Below are 20,173 nucleotides of genomic sequence, written 5' to 3'. Positions count from 1 at the left end.
AGCGGTCTTCAGCTAACCGGTCATCAGCTAACCTTTAGCTCGGAAAGCTCTCGCCAGTTCGAACAACGCGACCTCAACCAGAGCATAACGGACCTATTCATTTTTTATCCCTGGATTCCCACCGCAAACGGAACATTTTTCAGCTGGATCTTCACAACTAGCTATCTAGCTAAACCGCATCTCCGGATGATTACTCCTGGCTAGCGTTTCCACCCACTTAGCTTGAAGCTAGCCCGGCCAGAGCCCCTGTGCTACCACCGTAGCATTCTCCTGGGCTACAATACCCGGACCCACGACCTGTCTATCGATGTCACCGCATGAAGAGGAATAAACAGACTCACCCCATCGCGACGTCCCCCAAAGGCTAACTCTCTAGCCCTTGCCATCTCCTTGCATGCTAATTTGGCCTGCTAACTGCTAGCTTGTTTAGCCCCGGTCTGCTAACTGCTACCTTGTTTAGCCCCGGCCTACTAACTATTAGCTTGTTAGCACAGGCCTGCTAACCGTCTGAATCGCCGCGTCGCAAACACTCACCGGACCCATATTTACTTTCTATCTCTTTTCAATTTTTTATTTGTTTATACCTTCCGGTAACCTGCCTCACCCAATGTGATACAGAATCGCTATTATTTTAAATTTTTAGAACACACTCAAGAACCTCCAGAAGCTAACCAGCTAACTAGCTACAAGCTATTTAGTCATTGTTAGTTTTTTTTTACCTGGATAACACTCGCCAGTCCAGCTTCCCTGCCCCATCCACCGCTGCCCCCTGGACACTGATCACTTGGCTACATAGCTGATGCACGCCAGACTGTCCATTAATCACGGTACTCCATTCTGCTTGTTTATGTTTTCTCTGTCGGCCCCGTTGCCTAGTCAACGCCATTTTACCTGCTGCTGTTGTGCGAGCTGATTAGCTGTTGTTGTCTCACCTACTGTTTAAGCTAGCTTTCCCAATTCAACACCTGTGATTACTGTATGCCTCACTGTATGTCTCTCTCAAATGTCAATATGCCTTGTATACTGTTGTTCAGGTTAGTTATCATTGTTTTAGTTCACAATGGAGCCCCTAGTTCCACTCTTCATACCCCTGATACCTCCTTTGTCCCACCTCCCACACATGCGGTGACCTCACCCATTACAACCAGCATGTCCAGAGATACAACCTCTCTCATCATCACCCAGAGCCTGGGCTTACCTCCGCTGTACCCGCACCCCACCATACCCCTGTCTGCGCATTATGCCCTGAATATATTCTACCATGCCCAGAAACCTGCTCCTCTTATTCTCTGTCCCCAACGCTCTTGGCGACCAGTTTTGATAGCCTTTAGCCGCACCCTCATACTACTCCTTCTCTGTTCCGCGGGTGATGTGGAGGTAAACCCAGGCCCTGTATGTCTCCATACACCCTCATCTGTTGACTTCTGTGATCGAAAAAGCCTTGGTTTCATGCATGTCAACATCAGAAGCCTCCTCCCTAAGTTTGTTTTACTCACTGCTTTAGCACACTCTGCTAACCCTGATGTCCTTGCCATGTCTGAATCCTGGCTCAGGAAGGCCACCAAAAATTCTGAGATTTCCATACCCAACTATAACATCTTCCATCAAGATAGAACTGCCAAAGGGGGAGGAGTTGCAGTCTACTGCAGAGATAGCCTGCAAAGTAATGTCATACTTTCCAGGTCCATACCCAAACAGTTCGAACTACTAATTTTGAAAATTACTCTCTCCAGAAATAAGTCTCTCACTGTTGCCGCCTGCTACCGACCCCCCTCAGCTCCCAGCTGTGCCCTGGACACCATTTGTGAATTGATCGCCCCCCATCTAGCTTCAGAGTTTGTTCTGTTAGGTGACCTAAACTGGGATATGCTTAACACCCCGGCAGTCCTACAATCTAAGCTAGATGCCCTCAATCTCACCCAAATCATCAAGGAACCCACCAGGTACAACCCTAACTCTGTAAACAAGGGCACCCTCATAGACGTCATCCTGACCAACTGGCCCTCCAAATACACCTCTGCTGTCTTCAACCAGGATCTCAGCGATCACTGCCTCATTGCCTGTATCCGCTACGGAGCCGCAGTCAAACGACCACCCCTCATCACTGTCAAACGCTCCCTAAAACACTTCTGTGAGCAGGCCTTTCTAATCGACCTGGCCCGGGTATCCTGGAAGGACATTGACCTCATCCCGTCAGTTGAGGATGCCTGGTCATCCTTTAAGAGTAACTTCCTCACCATTTTAGATAAGCATGCTCCGTTCAAAAAAATGCAGAACTAAGAACAGATACAGCCCTTGGTTCACTCCAGACCTGACTGCCCTCGACCAGCACAAAAACATCCTGTGGCGGACTGCAATAGCATCGAATAGTCCCCGCGATATGCAACTGTTCAGGGAAGTCAGGAACCAATACACGCAGTCAGTCAGGAAAGCTAAGGCCAGCTTCTTCAGGCAGAAGTTTGCATCCTGTAGCTCCAACTCCCAAAAGTTCTGGGACACTGTGAAGTCCATGGAGAACAAGAGCACCTCCTCCCAGCTGCCCACTGCACTGAGGCTAGGTAACACGGTCACCACCAATAAATCCATGATTATCGAAAACTTCAACAAGCATTTCTCAACGGCTGGCCATGCCTTCCGCCTGGCTACTCCAACCTCGGCCAACAGCTCCGCCCCTCCCGCAGCTACTCGCCCAAGCCTCTCCAGGTTCTCCTTTACCCAAATCCAGATAGCAGATGTTCTGAAAGAGCTGCAAAACCTGGACCCGTACAAATCAGCTGGGCTTGATAATCTGGACCCTCTATTTCTGAAACTATCCACCACCATTGTCGCAACCCCTATTACCAGCCTGTTCAACCTCTCTTTCATATCGTCTGAGATCCCCAAGGATTGGAAAGCTGCCGCAGTCATCCCCCTCTTCAAAGGGGGAGACACCCTGGACCCAAACTGTTACAGACCTATATCCATCCTGCCCTGCCTATCTAAGGTCTTCGAAAGCCAAGTCAACAAACAGGTCACTGACCATCTCGAATCCCATCGTACCTTCTCCGCTGTGCAATCTGGTTTCCGAGCCGATCACGGGTGCACCTCAGCCAAGCTCAAGGTACTAAACGATATCATAACCGCCATCGATAAAAGACAGTACTGTGCAGCCATTTTCATCGACCTTGCCAAGGCTTTCGACTCTGTCAATCACCATATTCTTATCGGCAGACTCAGTAGCCTCGGTTTTTCGGATGACTGCCTTTCCTGGTTCACCAATTACTTTGCAGACAGAGTTCAGTGTGTCAAATCGGAGGGCATGCTGTCCGGTCCTCTGGCAGTCTCTGTGGGGGTGCCACTGTGTTCAATTCTTGGGCCGACTCTTTTCTCTGTATATATCAATGATGTTGCTCTTGCTGCGGGCAATTCCCTGATCCACCTTTACGCAGACGACACCATTCTATATACTTCCGGCCCGTCCTTGGACACTGTGCAATCTAACCTCCAAACGAGCTTCAATGCCATACAACACTCCTTCCGTGGCCTCCAACTGCTCTTAAACGCTAGTAAAACCAAATGCATGCTTTTCAACCGATCGCTGCCTGCACCCGCATGCCTGACTAGCATCACCACCCTGGATGGTTCCGACCTTGAATATGTGGACATCTATAAGTACCTAGGTGTCTGGTTAGACTGTAAACTCTCCTTCCAGACTCATATCAAACATCTCCAATCGAAAATCAAATCAAGAGTCGGCTTTCTATTTCGCAACAAAGCCTCCTTCACTCACGCCGCCAAGCTTACCCTAGTAAAACTGACTATCCTACCGATCCTCGACTTCGGCGATGTCATGTACAAAATTGCTTCCAACACTCTACTCAGCAAACTGGATGCAGTTTATCACAGTGCCATCTGCTTTGTCACTAAAGCACCTTATACCACCCACCACTGCGACTTGTATGCTCTAGTCGGCTGGCCCTCGCTACATATTCGTCGCCAGACCCACTGGCTCCAGGTCATCTACAAGTCCATGCTAGGTAAAGCTCCGCCTTATCTCGGTTCACTGGTCACGATGGCAACACCCATCCGTAGCACACGCTCCAGCAGGTGTATCTCACTGATCATCCCTAAAGCCAACACCTCATTTGGCCGCCTTTAGTTCCAGTACTCTGCTGCCTGTGACTGGAACGAATTGCAAAAAAAAAATTGCTGAAGTTGGAGACTTTTATTTCCCTCACCAACTTCAAACATCTGCTATCTGAGCAGCTAACCCATCGCTGCAACTGTACATAGTTTATTGGTAAATAGCCCACCCATTTTTACCTATCACATCCCCATACTGTTTTTATTTATTTACTTTTCTGCTCTTTTGCACACCAATATCTCTACCTGTACATGACCATCTGATCATTTATCACTCCAGTGTTAATCTACAAAATTGTAATTATTCGCCTACCTCCTCATGCCTTTTGCACACAATGTATATAGACTCCCCTTTTTTTCTACTGTGTTATTGACTTGTTAATTGTTTACTCCATTTGTAACTCTGTGTTGTCTGTTCACACTGCTATGCTTTATCTTGGCCAGGTAGCAGTTGTAAATGAGAACTTGTTCTCAACTAGCCTACCTGGTTAAATAAAGGTGAAATTAAAAAATGTAAATAATAAAAACCGTTGGCTTGAGGGGGCGAGACACCCTTTCCTCATTTGGACTGACCACCGCAATCTGGAGTACATTCGGGCGGCGAGGAGACTGAACCCTCTCTAGGCAAGGTGTGCCATGTTTTCCCCCCGTTTTGTTTTCACCCTTTCCTACAGACCAGGCTCCCAGAACGTTAAGGCAGACACACTGTCCCAGGTGTATGACACAGAGGAGCGGTCCGCGGATCCCAGAGCCATGCGTCAAGGGGGGTACTGTCATGACTTCTGCGGAAGTTGGTCCCTCTCCTTGTTCGGGCGACGTTTGTCGGTCGACGTCACCAGCTTTCTAGTCACCACCGATCCATATTTCATTTTCGTTTTGGTTTTGCCTTCATTGTACACACCTGGTTTCCATTCCATAATCATTGTTCCTTATTTAACCCTCTGGCTTCCAGAGCGTGATTGTCGTTGTCAAGTGGTTTCATTTTCTTCTCTGGATATTTATGTTTATCCTTGTTGGAACATTGCTTATTTTGAGTAAAGCTCAGATTTTTACTCACACCTGAGTCCACCTTATCCATTCACCTAGAACGTTGACACCTTGGCTAATCTAAAGAAGCATAAGAGCAAACCAGAAATAACAGAAAATGAAAAATGGTTTGATAATGATATCAAAAATCTAAGAAAGTCATTGAGAAATATATCCAATCAACAACACAGAGAACCAGACTACAAAAATATACTGAAGCAATACAAACACACCCTAAGAACAAAAAAGGAACAGCACATTAGAAATCACCTGCATGTAATTGAGGAATCCATAGAATCAAACCACTTTTGGGAGAATTGGAATAATTTATGCAAACCTCATCATGAGGAATTGGCTGTGGAGAAATCACTTTGCAAACTTCTACAGCAATATAACAAAGCGCCCAGAACAAAAAAAATATATACAAGAAAAATGACAAATCCTTGAATCAGCAGTCAAAGACTATCAGAATCCTGTGGACACCCCAATTACAGAAGAATAATTATGGGAAAAACTATGCACTCTCCAACCCCAAAAGGCCTGTGGTGCTGATGGTATTTTAAATTAAATTATCAAATATACAGACCACAAATTCAAATTGGCTACACTCAAACACGTCAACATTATTCTCAGTGCAAGTATTTCCCCTGATATTTGGAACCAGGGATTGATCACACCAATCTATAAAACGGAGACAAATTTGACCCAAATAATTACAGAGGAATTTGCGTTAACAGTAACTTGGGGAAATTCTCTGCAGTATTATAAATAGCAGACTACACCATTTCCTTGACGAATACAACGTCCTGAGCAGATTGGATTTCTAAAAAATGATCGTACAACAGACCACATTTACACCCTCCACACTCTAATTGACAAACAAGACAACCAAAACAAAGGCAAAATGTACTCGTGTTTTGTAGATTTCAAGAAAGCATTTGATTCAATTTGGCATGAAGGTCTTTTTTATAAACTAATAGAAAGTGGTATAAAACATTAGAAGAATCGGCAGCACCTGGTATCACCCTACACAACACTAAAATCAAGTGTCTGCTGTACGCAGATGACCTGGTGCTGCTGTCTCCCACTAAAGAGGGGTTACAGCAGCACCTAGATCATTTTCACAGGATCTATCAGACCTGGGCTCTGACCATTAACCTAAAACAAAACAAATATAATGATATTCCAAAAAAAAGGTCCAGAAATAAGGATGACCAATATAAATTCTATTTGGACACAGTTCTATTAGAACACACCAAAAACCACACATATCTGGGACTAAATATCAGCAACACAGGTAGCTTTCACATGGCTGTGAATGAGCTGGGAGACAAAGCAAGAAGAGCATTCTATGCCATTAAAAGGAACATTAAAATCGAAATTCCAATTAGAATCTGGCTCAAAATGTTCCAATCGGTTATAGAACCAATTGCTCTATATGACAGTGAAGAATGGGGTCCAATCTCTAGTAATGAATTCACCAAATGGGACAAACATCCAAATGAAATACTTCATGCAGAGTTTTGCAAGACTGTACTGCAAGTACAAAGAAAAACTCCAAATAACATATGTAGAGCAGATTTGAATAGAAAAAAGAGCCATCAAATTTTACACCCATCTAAAAACAAGTGACCCAAAACATTCCATCACACAGCTCTACAATGTCAAGAGATGAAACCAGAGAAGAGTCCCCTCAGCCAGCCTGTTCTGAGGCTCAGTTCACAAACCCAAACCAACCCGATAGAGTCTCAGGACAGCACTCACAAAATCTGGCCCAAACAAATCATCACAAAACAAAAATAAATATATCACCTATTGGAAAGACACCACGAAAAATCTAAGTAAACTTCAACGCTATTTGGCTCTAAACAGACAGTACTTGGTGGCAGACTATCTGACCACTGTGATTGATAGAAACCTGGGGAAAACATTGACTAGGTACAGACTCAGTGAGCACAGTCTGGTTATAAAGACTGGTCATCACAGACAAACCTGGCTGCCCAGAGAGGACAGTCTGGTTATAAAGACTGGTCATCACAGACAAACCTGGCTGCCCAGAGAGGACAGTCTGGCTATAGAGACCGGTCGTCACAGACAAACCTGGCTGCCCAGAGAGAACAGTCTGTGCTCAATCTGCTCCAGGGGAGAGGTAGAGACAGAGCTGTATTTCCTATTACACTGTGACAAATACTCAGACCAAAGAGAATATTTCTTTCCCAAAATTATAATTCAATACAAAGAATTTGAAATTACAAAAAATGAAGAAAAAAATCAAATATTTATTGGGTGAAAAGCCAAAATGTGCAGCCAAATATGTGTCCTCCTGCCACAACCTGAGGGACAGTCAGTGAAAAGTGCAATGTAATGAGAGAGAGAGAGAGAGAGAGAGAGAGAGAGAGAGAGAGAGAGAGAGAGAGAGAGAGAGAGAGAGAGAGAAGAGAGAATAGAGAGAGAGAGCCATAGAAAGAGAGAGAGAGAGAATAGAGAGAGAGAGAGAAGAGGGAGAGAGAGAAAGAGAGACAGAGAGAGAGGGAGATAATCAAGGAGTTCAGGTAGGTACTCACCAGAGTGACCCCGTCATCATTGCGTAAGTTGAGACTGCCCCTGCTGGAGACCAGCTGTCTAACATCAGACAACATGGTGCTGGGCCTCTGCGTTCGCATGGTGTACATGGACGGCACATCTACACCTGGAACTACACATCAACACACACATCTTAGTACAGCAAACACACACCCCAGGCACACACACACACACACTGTGACCCTTTACATTAGAATGAAATAAAAGGCATTGGATGGAAATGCTCTTTTTTGCAGAAATGCCTTTTTGGAAGTGAATTTTCTTGTGCCTTAATAACAAACTCTTAATCTGTAAATATTGATAAAATGCGAAATCACAAAGCTGTTTAGACACTGAGAAAGTACTGAATCTTGCCTAGCAATGATTGGTTGAGATAATCAGGTGACTGGGACATTCATGAGAAAGAGTGTCCATTCTGTCACTCAAGGCTTCTCTGTCAAATGGCACATCCTGCTCCCTGCTACCCTGGATATTTCAAAGTTCCATTGAATTTACTCATATTTTCATCATGGACTACATGCAAAGTGTAGCTACAGCTTACTACATAACATAGTCATGTTACTATGGCAACAGAGACTTCTAGAGTGTAACATGGTAGTGTGCCACAGCAGGAAGAGGAGAGAGAGGCATTGGCATGAGGGGATAGAGAGCAGCTATAGGGGGTTTGGGATGAGGGGAGGGGCCATGATGGCATGGGGGAGCAAGGGACACTCCAGACAGGTCACAGGCAGGAGGGGCTGAGATGGGTGGGTGGGTGTGTGTGTGTGTGTGTGTGTGTGTGTGTGTGTGTGTGTGTGTGTGTGTGTGTGTGTGTGTGTGTGTGTGTGTGTGTGTGTGTGTGTGTGTGTGTGTGTGTGTGTGTGTGTGTGTGTGTGTGTGTAGAGTGATATCTGAGGTGACTTCTGCAGTCCCATCTGTCATGTGACTAAAGACGGATGAGCTTGGGGGATCTTTCTCTCTGTATTTCAGTCTCTACTCCATCTGTACTGTCATCTCTCCTTTTTTATCTTTGCCATCTCTGTCTCATCTCGTTCTCTCTCCCATCTCTGTTGACCTTCTTCATTCCTCGCTGGAGTGAGGTACTCTACTGTCAGTCAGCCTGAGGGAGAGCTTAACTTTCACACCCACACCGGTCCCCCCACACACACACACACCGGCCACACACACAAGCCCACACACACCCACACCGGCCCCCACACACCGGCACACCGGCGCGCACACACACACACACACACACACACACACACACACACACACACACACACACACACACACACACACACACACACACACACACACACACACACACACACACACACACACACACACACAGGATGTGATGACCGTAGCTCTTTGGGAAATGTAAAGTGGGTCAGAATCAGAAGGCAGCGGAAGTTGCATGAATATCAGAGTGTACTGTAAGCTCATGTCACATTTATACTGTGGCGTCTGCAAAAGAAAGTTATCAACAGTATCTTGACAAGATGACGAGTGCCTTAAAAAAGTAAGAACAATTGACAGTTGGACATTGTCAGACATGAGTATGCATGGTGGGTCTGAGGGTGGGACTGAGGGAGAGCAGGAGATTGGAGACAGTAGGAGAGGGAAAGTGGAGAAAGTAGGAGAGGGAGAGTGGAGAAAGGAAGAGTTAAGAGAGGGAGAGTGGAGAGTGGAGAAAGTAAGAGTGGAGAAAGGGAGAGAGGAGAGTGGAGAAAGTAAGAGTGGCGAAAGGGCGAGAGGAGAGTGGAGAAAGGAAGAGTGAAGAGAGGGAGAGTGGAAAGTGGAGAAAGTAGGAGAGGGAGAGTGGAGAAAGTAGGAGAGGGAGAGTGGAGAAAGTAGGAGAGGGAGAGTGGAGAAAGGAAGAGTGAAGAGAGGGAGAGTGGAGAGTGGAGAAATTAGGAGAGGGAGAGTGGAGAAAATAGGAGTGGAGAAAGGGAGAGAGGAGAGTGGAGAAAGTAAGAGTGAGTGAAGAGAGGGAGAGATGAGAGTGTGGAGAGAGTGGAAAGAGTGGCGAGAGTGAGAGTGGAGAGTGGAGAGAGGCGAGATGAGTGTAGAGAGTGAGATTGGAGAGAGTGAGAGTGGCAAAAGGAAGATGGGTGAGTGGAGAGAAGGAGAGTGGACAGAAGGAGAGTGGGGAGCAAAGAGGGGGGAGTGGAGAGAGGGAGAAAGGAGAGTGGAGAAAGAAAGAGTGGAAAAAGGGAGAGAGGAGAGTAGCGAGAGGGAGAGAGGAAAGAGGGAGAGTTGAAAGAAATAGAGAAGGCAAGTGGAGAGAGGGAGATTGGGGGCATAGGAGGAAATCTCCAACTTGTTCTCACAGTCTCATGTCAAAATTAAACGTTTATCCACGTTTCTCAAACATCACATTTTGAAGTTGTTGCAAACATTGAATTTCGAAGCGTTTAAGGTTGAGTTGAGACATTAACTACCCATTTTTTCAGTTAAGGTTTGGGACAAGCAAAAAAAGAAACAACACAAAACAACTTCCTATCGCTGGATTCGAACTTGCAACCTTTGGAATCAGAGGCAGATGCTAGCGCCCATTCGCCATAACCGCCCAGAACATCCTAGCAACACCAAAACCTATTTGAAGCTAATAGTGTTCACTGTTGCCCCTAGTGGCTGGCTTCCACGTCATGTCCATGTGTCCTCAGACATGGTTGGACTTCGAATACTGACTTCTATCACAAGTGATCTGCCTAGAACTCTTCCCCACACAGTAATAATAAATCACCATACGCCTGATGCTACCCCAGGGATGGAGGGAGAGGATGGTATGTGGTCCACTCTCCGTCAGCCTGTCATCCCCCTCTCTTTGTCTATCCATCAATACGTGCTCTGTATTGATGGAGGCGCTAAGTGGCTTTTACTCTGAGGCAGATGGGTGTTGTCTGTACAGGACCAACAGTGGTCCTGCTAACACATTAGCATGTTAGGGCCTCCAACACCCTACCAGGGAGCTGGAACATAACCCTCAGTCTGAGTTGAGTTGAGCTCAGTTACATATGGACACAGTGTGCTGGATTAGCTGTGCTGGGCTGGTTTGGATTGGACTGACTGGGATAGGCTGGATAGGGCTGGACATGGCTGGGCTGGGCTCACCATGGCTGGGCTGGACTAAGTTGGGACCAATAGGGCTAGATAGGCCAACCATCCATGGGAACATTCCTTCTCATTAATAAGTCATGTTATAATTGCATGTGGACAAAATTAAGACATTATCTCATGAATGAGAAATTAAACATTATATTTCAGTAATTTTCCCTCTTCAGTTCCTTTTCTATTCAGTCTCTTTCTTTAACTGCTGTGATAAGATGCAAATGAGCACTACAGCAGGCAGTAAATTAACAAACAGAGACGTTATATGGACAACAACAAAATGTCTCACCGCAGAAATAATAGGTCCTCACCAGAGTCATTGTTTGGGGGTAGAAAAAAATACTATCCACTGGAGGAAAGATGGCTGTCCGCTCCTAAGGACTGTGGGTTCTTGTCCTCTGTGGACAACGTGAGTAAGACACACTAGCCGCGACTTCAGAGCATGCTGGCTGGAGTGTTTACAGACATATTCAATCTCTCCCTATCTCAGTCTGCTGTCCCCACTTGCTTCAAGATGTCCACCATAGTTATTGTACCCAAGAAAGCAAAGGTAACTGAGCTAAATGACTATAGTCCCGTAGCACTCACTTCTGCCATAATGAAGTGCTTTGAGAGGCTAGTTAAGGATCATATCACCTCCACCCTACATGACACCCTAGACCCTCTTCAATTCGCATACCGCCCCAATAGATCCACAGATGATGCAATCGCCGTTGCACTGCACACTGCCCTGTCCCATCTGGACAAGAGGAATACCTATGTAAGAATGGTGTTCATTGACTGTTACGGATACAGTTATCCTGTGTGTGTGTGTATGTGTGTGTGTATCCTGTGTGTGTGTTTCTTTTCTCTCCTTCTCCCCTCGCTCTGGATAAGAGCGTCTGCTAAATGACTTAAATGTAATGTAAATGTAAAATCATCACTCCCCAATCAGTCAACAATCAATCATCAATCAGAAGACACACCTCCTCCTATTTCCTGACCTATCACAGTTCCTTCCCCATGGTTTAAAAACCCCATTTGTTTGTTCTAAAGCTCAGCTCAGCTCAGCTCAATCTCTCGCTCAATCTCTCGCTCAATCTCTCTGTAAATGCCATGTCTGTAGGTCTCTGTGTTTCACTCTCGCTTTGTATCTTAACCTCTCTTTTGTTTAAGCACCTCATAGCACTTTGTCATCACCTGTGAGTATTGTTTTTGTTTATGGTGTTTGTGTTTAATTGCTGGTGGGAAAAAGGGGAAACCAAGACAAGTCGCCCATGGGCATACACTACCCGTAGGTGAACTTTGTTAAATACACTAGTTAGAACTGGGCAGACCACCCACTGTATTTTTGGTTAGTTAGTTAGTTGTTGTTAAAGTAGGCTAGTCTAGCTTAGGGGTGTGTTTTTGTATATTTATTGTTTCTTTCCTTGGGTCCAGCTCAGCCCCTTTTCCTGCTCCCCCCATTACCGTGTGTTTATAAATAAACCTAGAGTTTGACGGTAGATTTCTGTTGTCGTGGTTATTTCATTCACACTTTTACTTTGTCACAATAATAATTTGCATGAGTTATGTTACGGGTCTCATTACCATCCCCCCTAGACTGTCGGGCCAAAAGGGATTCGTAACATTGACTATAGCTCAGCCTTCATCATAGTACCCTCCAAGCCCATCATTAAGCTCGGGGCCCTGGGTCTGAACCCCACCCTGTGCAACTGGGTCCTAGACTTTCTGACGCCCACCCCAGGTGGTGAAGATAGGAAACAACACCTTCAGTACGCTGATCCTCAACACAGGGGCCCCACAAGGGTGTGTGCTCAGCCCTCACCTGTACTCCCTGATTACCAGTGACTGCATGGCCACGCACCAACTCAATCATCAGGTTTGCAGACTACACAACAGTAGTAAGTCTGATTATCAGCAATGATAATTACGAGACCAACTACAGGGGGAGATGAGGTCCCTGGCGGACTGGTGCCAGGAAAATAACCTCTCCCTCAATGACGACAAAATGAAGGAGCTGATCGTGGACTTCAGGATAAACCAGAGAGAGCATGCCCCTATCCACATTGATGGACCGCAGTGGAGAATGTGAAAAGCTTCAAGTTCCTCTGTGTACACATCACTGACGATCTGAAATGGTCCACCCACACAGACTCTTCGACCTCAGGAGGCTGAAGAAATTTGTCTAGGCCCCTAAGACCCTCACAAACTTTTACAGATGTACAATTGAGAACATCCTGTTGGGCTGTATCAAAACCTGGCACGGCAACTGCACTTCCCGTAACCGCAGGGCTCTCCAGAGAGTGGTGCGGTCTGCCCAACGCATCACTGGGGCACACTGCCTGCCCTCCAGGACACCTACAGCACCCGATGTCACAGGAAGGCCAAAAAGAACATCAAGGACATCAACCACCTGAGCCACGGCCTGTTGACCCCATAATAATCCAGAAGGCGAGTTCAGTACAGAAACATCAAAGGAGGGACCGAGAGACTGAAAAACAGCTTCTATCTCGAGGCCATCTAAAAGTTCAACAGCAACCACTAGCCGGCTACCACCAGGTTATTCAACCCTGCACCTTAGAGGCTGCTGAACTACAGTGCCTTCGGAAAGTACTCAAGACTCCTTGACTTTTTCCACGTTTTTTTTTATGTTACAACCTTAATCTAAAATGTATTTTAAAAACAATTATCATCATGGAGAATATGCCTTGACAAAATAAAAAACATGTTTTTAGAACTTTTAACATTGAAGGTCCCCAAGAACACAGTGGCCTCCAACATTCTTAAATGGATGAAATTTGGAACCACCAAAACTCTTTCTAGAGCTGGCCGCCCGGCCAAACTGAGCAATTGAGGGAGAAGGGCCTTGGTCACGGAACCCGTCTGGCCACTCTAGAGTTCCTCTGTGTAGATGGGAAAACCTTCCATAAGAACAACCACCTCTGCAGTACTCCACCAATCAGGCCTTTATGGTAGAGCGGCCAGACGGAAGCCACTCCTCAGTAAAAGACATAAGACAGCCAGCTTGGAGTTTGCCAAAAGTCACCTAAAGACTCTCAGACCATGAGAAAAAAGATTATCTGGTCTGATGAAACCAAAATGAAACCAAAAACCTCTTTGGCCTGAATACCAAGCATCACGTCTGGAGGAAACCTGGCACCATCCCTACGGTGAAACATGGTGGTGGCAGCATCATGCTGCAGGGATGTTTGTCAGCGGCAGGGACTGGGAGACTAGTCAGGATCAAGGCAAAGATCAAAGTACATTAGAGATCCTTAAAGAAAACCTGCTCCAGAGCTCTCAGGACCTCAGACTGGGGCAAAGGTTCTCCTTCCAACAGGATAACGACCCTAAGCACACAGCTAAGACAACGCAGGAGTGGCTTTGGGACAAGTTGCTTGTCACTCCCTGACCATAGAGGGCCCTCGGGGTTCTCTATGGTGTGATAGGTCAGGGCGTGACTAGGGGGTTTCTAGGTATTAAGGTTTTTTGATGGGCAGGGGCACAAGGGACAGTCCGTCTGGGAGTCAATGAAGCAGTTTGAGGAGGGATATCGGAGAGAGATGTTGGCTAGGAGTATGCTTCAACGCAGGTGTTTTGATGAGCGTGTCATCAGTCCGGTGCAACCTGTGCCGGCTCCATGCACCAGGCCTCCAGTGAGCATTCCCAGCCCAGTACGTCCTGTGCCAGGTGCCTGCTCCCCGCACTCGCCCTGAAGAGCGTGTCAACTCTACTCAAGCTGAGCCTTGGTCCAATTATTCATATGACGGTCGTGACATCGCTGAATGTCCTTGAGTGGCCCAGAGAGAGCCCGGACTTGAACCAGATCGAACATCTCTGGAGAGACCTGAAAATAGCTGTGCAGCAATGCTCCCCATACAACCAGGGTCTGAAGAGAGGAATGGGAGAAACTCCTCAAATACAGGTGTGCCAAGTTTTTAGCATCATACCCAAGAATGCTCGAGGCTGTAATCGCTGCCAAAGGTGTGTCAACAAAGTATTGAGTAAATGTTCTGAATACTTATGCAAATGTAACATTTCTGTTTTACATTTTTCATGGGAAATTTCCTGGCCATGGAAACAAAATATCGACGTGTTGATCCCCGAGCCACTTAGTTATGGAAAGGTGCTCCATCATACAGGAAAAGGCATTGTTCGTCACCAAACTGTTCCTAGATGGTTGGGAGAAGTTGCTCTTGGATGATGTGTTGCTATCATTCTTTTTTCATGGCTGTGTTCTTAGGCAAAATTGTGAGTCAGCCCACTCCCTTGGCTGAGAAGCAATCCCACACATGAATGGTCCCAAGATGCTTTACTGTTGGCATGACACAGGACTGATGGTAGAGCTCACCTTGTCTTCTCCGGACAAGCATTTTTCCGGATGCCCCAAACAATCGGAAAGGGGATTCATCAGAGAAAATGACTTTACCCGAGTCCTCAGCAGTCCCATCCAGTTTCCTTTTGCAGAATATCAGTCTGTCCCTGATGTTTTTCTTGGAGAGAAGTGGCTTCTTTGCTGCCCTTCTTGAAACCAGGCCATCCTCCAAAAAGCTTCACCTCACTGTGCGTGCAGATGCACTCACACCTGCCTGCTGCCATTCCTGAGCAAGCTCTGTACTGGTGGTGCCCCGATCCCGCAGCTGAATCAACTTTAGGAGACGGTCCTGGCACTTGCTGGACTTTCTTGGGCGCCCTGAAGCCTTTTTCACAACAATTGAACCACTCTACTTGAAGTTCTTGATCCAATAAATTATTGATTTAGGTGCAATCTTACTGGCAGCGATATCCTTGCCTGTGAAGCCCTTTTTGTGCAAAGCAATGATGACGGCAAGGGTTTTCTTGCAGATAACCATGGTTGACAGAGGAAGAACAATGATTCAAAGAACCACCCTCCTTTTGAAGCTTCTAGCTTCTATTCGAACTCAATCAGCATGATAGAGTGATCTACAGCCTTGCCTTCGTCAACACTCACACCTGTGTTAATGAAAGAATCACTGACATGATGTCAGCTGGTCCTTTTGTGGCAGGGCTGAAATGCAGTGGAACTATTTTGGGGGATTCAGTTCATTTGCATGGCAAAGAGGGACTTTTCAAATAATTGCAATTCATCTGATAACTCTTCATAACATTCTGAAGTATATGCAAATTGCCATCATTCAAATTGAGGCAGCAGACTTTGTGAAATGTTATATTTTTGTCATCCTCAAAACTTTTGGCCACGGCTGTACATACTGTATTCGACTGTATTTTAGTTAATACCACTCCGACAATGCTCGTCCTAATATTTATGTATTTCTTAATTCTATTCTTTTACCTTTAGATGTGTGTGTATTGTTGTGAATTGTTAGATACTACTACACTGTTGGAGCTAGGAAGACAAGCATTTCGCTACACCTGCATATGTATGTGACCAATTACATTTGATTTGATTTATATGAACATTTATGCAAAATAAACAATAGGGCTACCACCACAACAACCAAACAATACACAACAGAACACTACACAACACAACTCAACTCAACACAACATTACACAACACAACAATACATAACAGAACACTACACAACACTACACAACATAACTCAACACAACATTACAACAACACTACACAACAACAAAACACGACAACATAACACTACACACACACAACACAATAGTAAATCCTGTGAGGAGTGCTGTGCTACCGTTTTCCTCCAGGTGTTTTCGGATGATGTAGCTGGTCTCAGTTCCCTCGGTGGTGTAGTCCAGTGGATTGTTCCCGTTCACATCCTGCAGTAGAACATTCACCCCAGCCTTTCAAAACACCCGGAACGTTCGGAACCCACCATAGAACGAGGAGGGAGAGAAAGCAGAAGAGAGACACAAATAAGTTGAGTGGTTTCTCAGGTCATTTATCAGAGGGGGATCGATGATAATGTACGCCCAATTATCAGGCCCTCCCAGCAGTGTGTACCTGAGGAGAACCACAAGGACATAAACACTCACTGGAGGTATTTAATCAACTCATTAAATATGGGACTGTGGGGGCCCCAGGGCAGGGATGTGTGCACAACTCTGCCTTTTACTCTTCTCTCAATTCAATGTTTTTATTCAAAGGCTTTATTGGCATGGGAAACATATGTAAACATAGCCAAAGCAAGTGAAATAGACAATAAACACAAGTTAAATAAACAATCAAATGAACAGTAAACAGTACACTCACAAAAGTTCCAAAATAATAAAGCCATTTCAAATGTCATATTATGTATATATACACTGTTGTAACGATGTGCAAATAGTTAAAGTACAACATTGAAAATAAATAAAAGTAGGTATGGGTTGTATTTACAATAGTGTTTGTTTTTCACTGGTTGCCCTTTTCTTGCGGCAACAGGTAACAAATCTTGCTGCTGTGATTGCACACTGTGGTATTTCACCCAGTAGATATGAGAGTTTATCAAAATTGGGTTTGTTTTCGAATTCTTTGTGGATCTGTGTAATCTGAGGGAAATGTGTGTCTCTAACATGGTCAAACATTTGGCAGGAGGTTATGAAGTGCAGCTCAGTTTCCACCACATTTTATGGACAGCGTGCATACAGCCTGTCTTCTCTTGAGAGCCATGTCTGCCTACGGCGGCCTTTCTCAATAGCAAGGCTTTGCTCAATAAGTCTGTACATAGTCAAAACTTTCCTTGAGTTTAGGTCAGTCACAGTGGTCAGGTATTCTGCCACTGTGTACTCTCTGTTTAGGGCCAAATAGCATTCTACTTTGCTCTCTTTTGGAATGAATTATTTCCAATGTGTCAAGTAATTATCTTTTTGTTTTCTCATGATTTGATTGGGTCTAATTGTGTTGCTGTCCTGGGGCTCTGTGGGGTCTGTGGGGCTCTGTGGGCTCTGTGGGGTCTGTTATTTATTTTAGCCAGATCCTAATTAGTATGCCACATTTTATGTTCCTTTTGATGGCAATGAAGGCTCTTGCCTTGTCGCTGTGGTGCTGATGTTTAGGCCAAGGTATGTATAGTTTTTTGTGTGCTCTAGGGAAACGGTGTCTATTAAATTTGTATTTGTAATCCTGGCGACTGGACCTTTTTTGGAACATCATTATTTTTGTCATACTGAGATTTACAGTCATGACCCAGGTCTGACAGAATCTGTGCAGAACATCTAGGTGCTGCTGTAGGCCCTCCTTGGTTGGTGACAGAAGTACCAGATCATCAGTAAACAGAAGACATTTGACTTCAGATTCTAGTAGGTTGAGGCCATGTGCTGCAGACTGTTCTTGTGACCTCACCAATTTATTGATATAATGTTGAAGAAGGTGGGGCTTAAGCTGCATCCCTGTCTCACCCCATGGCCATGTGGGAAGAAATGTGTGTGTTTTTAACTGCACAGTTGTTGTTTGTGTCCATGGATTTTATCATGTTATATGTTTTTTTTCCATCAATTTGTATAGCAGACCCTCATGCCAAATTGAGTCAAAGGCTTTTTTTAAATCAACAAAGCATTAGAAGTCTTTGCATTTGTTTTGATTAGTTTGTCAATTAGGGTGTGCATGGTAAATACTTGGTCTGTCGTACAGTAATGACATTTGCTCAGTACATTGTTTTCACTGAGGAAATGTAAAGTCTGCTGTTAATGATAATGCAGAGGATTTTCCCAAGGTGGCTGGTGGTGCTGTGGTCTTGAGGTGGGTCTTCTCGGCATGGGTCCTCTATGTGTAGGTCCAGGGGGGAGAGTGTCTTGCTAGTATGGGCGGGGTGTTTATTGATCTGTGGCTCCTGTGTGAAGTGTTGGGACTGCGTTTGAGGGCGATGTCCTTTAGGGTCCGGGCGAAGGTGGACACTGCTGCCTTGTATAGGTAGACTTGGTCGTAAAGGCTGTTCAAGTCCAGGGTGAAATGGTGGGCCAGGGAAACATTTGGTTTTGAGACACGATCATGGGAAATACTTGTGCTTACCCGCTGTATGGTAGCAGGGTGGAAGTCTTTTCGTGTTAGCAGGGTGGAGACCACTTGCGCGTTGGGTAAAGTAGAAGAGGCTTTTTCAATCACTCCCTTTGGTGATGTGTCCACCCTTTTCTGCTCTGCTCCTTGTGGCTGTGTGTATTATTATGTGGCTGGGTGACCCTAGTTGGTCCTCAGACAGAAGGTCTAGGGTGCACTGAGTGTTTGGACACCAGAGTTAATAAGACACTCTGTGTTTGGGAAAAAGTACAATCTGTGTCTTGTGTATGTCCTCAATGGGTGTGGGTCGGTTGTCAGGAGGGCTATCAGGGTGGTTGATAGGGGGGGTGCTCAGAGGGGGTAGGATCCCCTGGGCTTGGGTTCTTCATTTGTCTGTCCTGCTGTGATGTCAACGCTATGGTCAGGATCTGGTGTGGTCCGTTCTGTTGTGGGGTCGAGACTTTTGTCAGGAGCTGAGGTGGGCTGTTCTGCTGGCTTCTCTGTGGGGGGTGGCCACCTCTCTACTGGGTTGTTCTCTGTCACACGCCATCTCTCTCTCTCTCTCTCTCTCTCTCTCTCTCTCTCTCTCTCTCTCTCTCTCTCTCTCTCTCTCTCTCTCTCTCTCTCTCTCTCTCTCTCTCTCTCTCTCTCTCTCTCTCTCTCTCTCTCTCTCTCTCTCTCTCTCGCTTTTCCTCTGTCTCTTTATCTCTGTCAATATCCCCTTTTCCCTCACTATAACTTACTTAACTTACTTAAAGTGGAACTAACAGCGTTTTAGCAACATGAAATCTTATTAAAATCTGTTCATGTACAGTCCCTGGAAGAATATGACACTTTATTTTATTTGTATTTATTTTTTACATTTGCTGACAAGGAAACACTTAGATTTGGTAATTTTCACATTTTTTAAAATTATTAGAATGTTTGGGAATGATGCATAGTAGGGCAATTGTGAAAATTCTTTAGCAATATAGAGTGAGAAAGCAGCTGTGTGTTTGGACAACTAAAAGACACTGCTGTAAATAAAACCTAACAAAACATCTTGCTCATACAACTGAATGGATTTCTGAAAATATGCAAATACCATGGGAGACCTCTTACATTTGGGAACTTTACAGTCCTATTAATCAAACAACCATGAAAAGGTAGGCTCTCTCTCCCTCAGTTATGCACATCAACAACAACAAGATCAACAACTAATGCCAGCCAGAGCGAGATGAGCTAAACATTAGATAAACATACTCAAACTTGTTCACCTAGTTGGCCGTCAAAATTGCACTGATAAACGATGGGGAATAGTAGCCTGCTCGTACTTCTGCAGCTTGCCTGTCAATGCTTGCTTGTCCCAACCTACATTTTGTCAACTGAATGGAAACTTGCCTGCCTGCCCGCCCATTTGATCAAAGGAAAATACATTTAATTGATAACTAGTTCATA

General features: G+C 45.2%; 1 protein-coding gene across 1 annotated transcript in view; it reads right to left on the bottom strand.

Annotated features, from left to right (window-relative positions):
* LOC124044168 (unconventional myosin-XVI-like) overlaps positions 1-20,173 on the bottom strand; it is a 519,573-nt gene that overhangs the window by 427,377 nt on the left and 72,023 nt on the right. Inside the window, exons 5-6 of the mRNA XM_046363671.1 lie at positions 16,497-16,605; positions 7,713-7,843 (exon numbers count right to left, since the gene is read on the bottom strand). Coding sequence (XP_046219627.1) covers positions 7,713-7,843; positions 16,497-16,605 — 240 coding nt within the window. The remainder of the gene's footprint in view (positions 1-7,712; positions 7,844-16,496; positions 16,606-20,173) is intronic.

The sequence above is a fragment of the Oncorhynchus gorbuscha genome, linkage group LG09, assembly GCF_021184085.1.
Source record: "Oncorhynchus gorbuscha isolate QuinsamMale2020 ecotype Even-year linkage group LG09, OgorEven_v1.0, whole genome shotgun sequence".
Lineage (NCBI taxonomy): Eukaryota > Metazoa > Chordata > Actinopteri > Salmoniformes > Salmonidae > Oncorhynchus > Oncorhynchus gorbuscha.
Note: the sequence above shows the minus strand (reverse complement) of the source record. Positions and strands in the feature narration are given on the sequence as shown.